At 47.5% G+C, this 6,958-nt stretch overlaps 1 protein-coding gene across 1 annotated transcript in view; it reads right to left on the reverse strand.

Annotated features, from left to right (window-relative positions):
* FBLN1 (fibulin 1) overlaps window positions 1-1,502 on the reverse strand; it is a 79,509-nt gene extending 78,007 nt beyond the window's left edge. Inside the window, exon 1 of the mRNA XM_082308869.1 lies at window positions 1,378-1,502. Coding sequence (XP_082164995.1) covers window positions 1,378-1,453 — 76 coding nt within the window. The 5' untranslated portion in view covers window positions 1,454-1,502. The remainder of the gene's footprint in view (window positions 1-1,377) is intronic.
* Window positions 1,503-6,958: the final 5,456 nt, after the last annotated feature.

Genomic DNA, 6,958 nt, shown 5'->3' on the forward strand with positions numbered 1-6,958 from the left:
CCAAAATACTGCGATAGTAACAAATCATTTACTTCACTGGCTTTTGTCTGCCATTGTTAGGCCTAGGCCAGAGACCATATGTTTGTAAATGTTTGCCTAGAGTACAGCATAATCAAGCCTCAGCTCTGAATGGCCCCCTCGGGGTTACTCTAATAGCAAAAGGTCATTTATCTGTTAGCTATGATAAATTCATTATCACCATATGGAAAGAAGTTTCTTTGTCATATCTTACCCGTTACGTTTTGGCTGGATTACTACACCGAATTAAATCAAGAGAATATCCTCTTTTTATACAGTGTTAAGAGAACGGGAAAAGAGTGCACAGTATGGAAGGGGAGTCACGGCCCAGATCCAGATCCCTGCTTTCAAAAGCAACCACATCACACAGTATCATTCATAAAGGTTTCATACTTTGTCTTCAAAAAGCCTGCACCTTTTGCTTCACTATTCCTCCTGCTCCAATGAGATCTCAAGTAACTGTTGATCCTGTTTCTCATTTTTGGGGGGGCGCAATTTGGTCCCCAGCAGATCAGACCTGCCACCTCTCCTGACCGCCGGTTTCGGGACACATCACCTTCGCGCCGTGCAAGTGAACCCGACGCCCACCGCCGGGCGGCTTCCCTTGCAGAGCGGCACCGCACAAGGGCGTGCGGCAGCGCCAACCGCCCCGACATGTCGCAACTCCCGGGACACGGGGCTGCAAAAGGTCCGGGGCCGCCCCCGGGGGCCCGGCCGGCCCCGGGAGCGGGGGGCGCCGGTCGGACAGCGCAGCCCGGCCCCGCGGCGGTCGGACTCACCAGCTCCCAGCGGCGAGGTCGGTCCCGGCGGAGCCTCGCACCGACCCTCCGGAGCCGGGCGAACCCGCTCGCCGGCAGCGGCCCCCAGGGCGCGGGGGGGGGCGAGCGGGAGCCGGCGGCGGCTGCGGCGGAGCCGGTGCACGCCACGCCTTTCTGCTCACTTGAACATGGCAGCGGCGCTTTAAACTCTGCCCGGGACGTCCAGGGGCACGGGAACGGGGGGGACATCAGGGGAAACCCAGCCGCCCCGTACCCCCTGGGCCCCCTCCCGCCCCGCAGCCGCGGGACCAAGCTCGGCGCCCTCAGTGCGGCCGCCCGCGCCCTCCGCGGCCCCGGGAGGGGGAGCGGGCACGGCCGGGGCAGGCAGCCCGGGGGGCAGCGAGGCTCCCCGCCGCCGGCAGCCTCCCGGCCAGGCGGGGCTGTGCCGGCGCCCCGCAGCCCGCCGGGGCGCCCGGGACCCCGCGGGGCAGAGCCGGGCCCGCCGGGGCGGCGGCGGCGGCGCGGGGGGGAGAGCGCGGCGCGGCGCGGCGCAGCCCGGCGGACGCCCGGTAACGGGCTCGGCGCAGCTCCCCGCACTTACCTTGGCCCCGGAGCGAAGGCACCAGCGCCAGGAGGAAGAGCAGCCGCAGCGGCCGGGCCCCGCGGAGGTTGTCCATCGGCCGCCCGCAGCTCCCCGCCGCCGGGAGCACTCGCAGCGAGCGGGGGCTTGGCTCTCCTGCAGCGTCCAGCGGGCTCCCCCCTTTTTGCTTGCTGCCGTCGCTGCTGTTTCTGATGTTATCCCAGCCGCCTGAGACCGGTTGGAAAAGAGCTCGCAGGAACCCCCCACTCAGTGGGCTTTACAAAGATTTAATTCACTGCCTACCCGGTTAATTATACAGCCTGCAAGTGCTTAGCAGAACAGAGCCGCCACCGCAGCTCGGAGGCAGAGACCCCGTTGCCTCTGATACCCCTGCCTCTCTCCCCGCCAGCCCCACACACGCTGTGAAAGTGACTCCCTTCAGCTCGGGAAACTTTACAGATACTCAGCGTGAACCTAGGGCCGGCGTGACTGATTCTGTGAAGGAGAAATGGAAATGCAGCGACTTCTCTCGGTGCCAAGTAGGAGAAAGCCACAAACAAAGGCAAAGCAAAGAAAAACAAAACAAAAGAAACCACCTAGCAGAGAAGGAGAGGTTTAACCTCTGGAGGGGAGATTTTTCAACCCCCGTTCTTGGTCTTTCCGTGGATTTTACATCAACACAACTTCTGTCAGTAAAAAGGATTTTAAAAAGGAGAGAGATTCTAGAACCTTTCAATGAAATTCACTGGAAAAAAATTCCCTTCTTTCCTCCCCCTCCTCTTCAAAAGTCAGGATGAGAATTTCAACCCAAATGAGGCAGTCAGCTCTGCTCTCTCTCTCCCCTCCCCTCTTTTTTTTTTTTTTTTTTAAACCTTATCTTATTTAAACAGGAACACAAACACTGATAGTGGTCAAAAGAAGAGCTAGAGTTGAAAGCACCCCGTTGGCTATGCTGTTGCCAAGATCCTTAAGATAATGTGGGGGATAATATTTGCGGGCAAATGCGCATGGAAACGAATGGAGAGTTCATCACCCCGCTACACTTTGCCCTCGGTTTTACTCAGAAGAACAGCTGGAAGTTAGTTTGTGTTTACTTGGTAGTTGACCCACGTGGACTCTGATTGGACTATTCCTCTTGTAACTACTCAATAACTCAACTTTTCAATATCTCTCCTTAAAATGTCCAACTGGAAGAAGTATTTAAGGCAGTAAGAGTTGAAAGTGTGCATGTTTTGTTCTGCCCCAGGTTACTTGCTCTTTTCTTTTCTTAGACAAGAAGATAAAAATGGCCATACTGCCGAGGGTCCAACTATCCCAATAGCCTGTCTTCAGCAATGATCATAAGTGGTCACCAAAGGAAGAGTATGACCAAGGAAAACATACATGATCATTCTCCCAACTGCTCTCCCAGCCTCCAGCTGCTTTGAGTTTGGAGCATTTCCTCAGTGGAATGTGGTTTCTGTGCAGTTAGTAGCCTCCAGTGAATTTCTGTTCCAGGTATTTATCCTGTCTCCCCATGAGTTCTTGTAAACCTTTATCATCCAAAATATCCTGTGGCAACAGGTTTCGCGCAGCTACCCGTGACTGTGTGAAGAGCCATTTGCTTTTGTTCCTTCTGAACCTGGCTCCACCAACCTGCTCATGGTGCCTCCTAACTCTGCTGCAGGAAGAGACATCGAAGAGCTGACCCCTATCCACACTCTTAATGCCATTATCATGTCCCGCCCAGGTCATCTTTTTTCGACTGCTGTTTCTTTTTTGTCATTCTCCCCCCCTCCCCCCCCCCATTTCATTGGGAAGGGGCAGCTGGAAAAGGGGAAGAAGGATGGAGGGCTGACTTTAGGGGTGTTTTTTGCTCCCTTTTTCTACACATGCATGTCTAGTTCTGTCTCTTCTTTAAATGCCCTAACTCAGTTTACAAGGATCTTACATCAGTTATAGTGGGACTTTGGCAGTGTTTCATCACAACCTCCAAGCCACTGTTTTTCGTGTATCAGAGCTGCAGGAGGCAACTAACACAGATCACACCTTGTCTAAAGTTTGTACCAGCTTAACTGAACCAGTGGAATCCCCTCTACAGAAACCCTGGATTCAGTTCAGTATTGGTTTCTTTCACTTTACTTTAAATCCTCTCCTAATTGATTAAAGGTGGGTAGAAAGAAGTTCACCAGTTCGACTAAAACAGTGTAGAGTCACACATATTAGCCTGTCCACACATGGAGTTACCCTGATTAACACCATGTGTGGACATTCTTACTCCAGAGTAAGAATTCCTTGTTCTGTTTAGTTTGCCACCACAAGCCATTTACCAGAAATGAGGCAAATTCAAGTAACAGTGTAAGAAATATTTCTAGAACCTATCACGGCTATGGTCATCTGCAGATCTGATAATAGGTTTTTCCTTGGTTTGGGGTGGGGTTTTTTGCATAATATTAATACACATTTCCCGAATAAATTGGCGCTCTCGCCTACAATCAGATTCAGTGGCCTCGAGTACATGTGATTCTAATTACTGACCCCAAGCTTTGTAGTGAGCTAAGCCGTGCACTTCGGGCTTGATTCAAAGCTCCTGGAAGTCAATGGAAAGTAAAGGCTTATGAGAGGGAACATTTTGCATAACCACATTTTTTCTTACATCTGTTTGCAAAGGCCCTGTAATCCTTTGTGTAGCTTTTAAAACAAACAAATTCTTTAATGAGGATTTTATTTTTACTTCAGAAGAATAAAAATCGTTTGCAGAAGCTCAGATTAATGAGTAATGACAGCGTAACAAATCATTGCGCAAGTCATTTCCAAGGGTCTTGTTGAGAGTAGATACACGCAAGTAGACTGACAAAGAATTTACAATTACTCTAACAAATCCATTACCATCTATGGCAGCAGGTTCACAGTTGTCCTTCGGCTACTTAGTTTTCATGGGAACAGGAATTCTGGAGATGGCCTGAATAAGCCTATATAAGGACATCAACCTCTGCCTAGTGAACAAAGCTGCCCCATAGTCCCAGCTGTTGTGCCTCCCAGCTCCTCTGTTTTACTGCAGCTCCCAAACCCTGATATTTTTTTTTCCCTCCACCCATCTGTCCCAGAAGTTGAGCAAAAGAGAGGGGAAAGAAATTGCTATATCTATCTTCGCTGTTTTCAAAAAGGTTGTTGGAAGTAAGAAAACAGATTCACCTAGAAATGAAATCTACCCATAGTTACTGAAGGGAAACTCCTGGTCCCTACGGCAAAAAATGAAGCTACTTTTTGGCTCTCATTAAGGTAATGTGCCACACTAAAGATGCATAAAAAGACCTCTTTCCTTCTTAATAGGAAGAAATACTTCACCGACTGCTATGGATGCACAAGGATTAAGAAAAGCCTGTGTGGATCTTACCATCTCCCACTGTAAAAATAAGACCCCAGACTCTACAGTAGGCAAATCCATAGCTATTGGAGTACAAATGATCCACTCAGCTTAGCTCCAGACACTAGTATGTGCAAAGTACAATTGGCATTCAGCTTCTTTCCTGGAGAAAACACTACCTGAATCTTTTATGAATTAAAAAAATAGTTAGAATAATAAGGAAGACCTCTGTCCAAAAGAGATGTGGTAACAACTGTCTCACATAATTTTAATATTGGAAGTTTTGGAAATTTTTAGTTTTTAGCATCTTAATATTGGAAATCGATTTTTAAGGTTTATAGGCACCATTCTGATCATCTTGCCCATCCTTCTGAATAGTGTAGGCAGGCTTTCCGATTGAACTAGAACTTTAAAGTCAGAGTTTTCAGAGACAGATGCACGATAATCCTTGGTTATTTTATGAACTGCTAATAGCATTACAGATAACAATTTGTTGCTTATTTTGAGTCTAAATCAATCATCTGGTTTAGTTTTTAACAGATCTCTGGGTTTGTATTCATGTTGAAGTTACTGTCACTATGTACTCAATGCTTTGTGCATCATCACTGACCATCAAAGCACCCTAGGGTAGCGTAGCTTGTGGACACTTCATACACACCTAGCATGTCCTTGTTAGGTATTAGCTTGGAAGAAAACCTCCCCTTAGATAAGTCAGTTTGTCCCCCACACCGCAGGGTCATCTTCATTCTCAGATCCCAAACTACTGACTATCCACACCAAATGGCTACCAGCCTGAGCCAAGCCAGGCCTTAGATAAGCAAAGGAAGGTGGGAGGACTGAGAGCCTCCTCTGTTCCCTAGTGTGTACGAAACTGTGCCTCCAAGTCTAGTCAAGAAGGCTGACCTAGCCACCACCTTTATGCCATCTGGCTTATGACGGCATCTTGTAGCTAAAGTCAGGCAGAGAAGCTGGCTCAGGACTCCTTCCAGAACAATTACAATGTCAGATCAAATTTACAACCATCCTAAATTTGGACTGCTCTTTATATAAATAATATTACCTCTCTATATAAAAGTACATATATAAGTAATATTACATATACGCATATACATAATTATGTGGATGCCAATAGCCCAAGCCGCTTATACCATATGGGTAGCAATACATATGCTTGTATCCAAACCAGGGTATCTGCCTGGGCTCCGTGTTTCAAATACCTAAAGACCGTTAGAAGAGGCTTGGCTTACTTTATAGTGCTTTCCTCGTGCAGACAAACCCTTTCACTGCTAGATTAATCTCTGAACATTTTTTTCCTCTTTGCATGGATCAGTTAAATATTCCAGACTGGGACTCAGAACCCTGAGCCCTTTTCAACATCATTGCCTCTAAGCATTTTGAGTGTTTACCCGTTTTGGAGTTTGCATCCATTTTGTAAGTGTTGCCTACATTTTCTTTTCTTTCCTGTCTGATTAAGAAAAAAAATATATATAGCTATCTTGGACACTCGAAACATGCGCTGGTTTTCTATTAATATGTATAGGGTCTGCTTCTAAGACAAGGAGGAGTTTATTGGGGTATAAAGGAATGCTTTGATGATCCATGTCATTTCCCTTGTGGCATTACTTGTAGAATTCAGGAATAACTCAATCTGACATTCATGGGGTATTTCCTGCCTCTCCTTCTAGAGATGCATCCTCCCAGTCCCTCAGATCTCCCTCTTCCCATAAATTTCCTTTCCCCTTCTAGACTGTCTCATGTCATTGCAGGCAGAGCTAGTCTTATGTGTGAATAGACAAGGCGTTTTCCAGGACCTGAGGCCTAGGAAGGCTGGGATCCGTTTGGATAAGCTGGAGAGCAGTGCGAGTCATGCACACATGGGTTGGAGGGGACAACGGCATCTGCCTTAGACTCTGCTTGAGGCCTCCACAAATCTAACAACAGCAGAGATCAGTCATTATTTTAGCTGCAACCTCTCAGAGGGTGACTCTTAAATTTGTCAATCAGCAACTGTACCAATGGTTATTTTCACTGTTCAAACAAAAATAAAATCTCATTAAAAAGGGTGGGGAAAAGCCATCAATAAAGTAAATGGCTATTCTGGCAAAAGGCCATTTCCCTTCCTGACATCCTTGATAAATCTGAGCTCCATCCCTGTCAAACAAAAGTAATATCCAAGTATGTGACCAAATGATCTTTGGGGAACAGAAAATATACAAGTGAATATAAGACATTTCAGGTTTGCATAAATAAAATTCC

This window comes from Platalea leucorodia, assembly GCF_965183815.1.
Source record: "Platalea leucorodia genome assembly, chromosome: 4".
NCBI classification, from domain to species: domain Eukaryota; kingdom Metazoa; phylum Chordata; class Aves; order Pelecaniformes; family Threskiornithidae; genus Platalea; species Platalea leucorodia.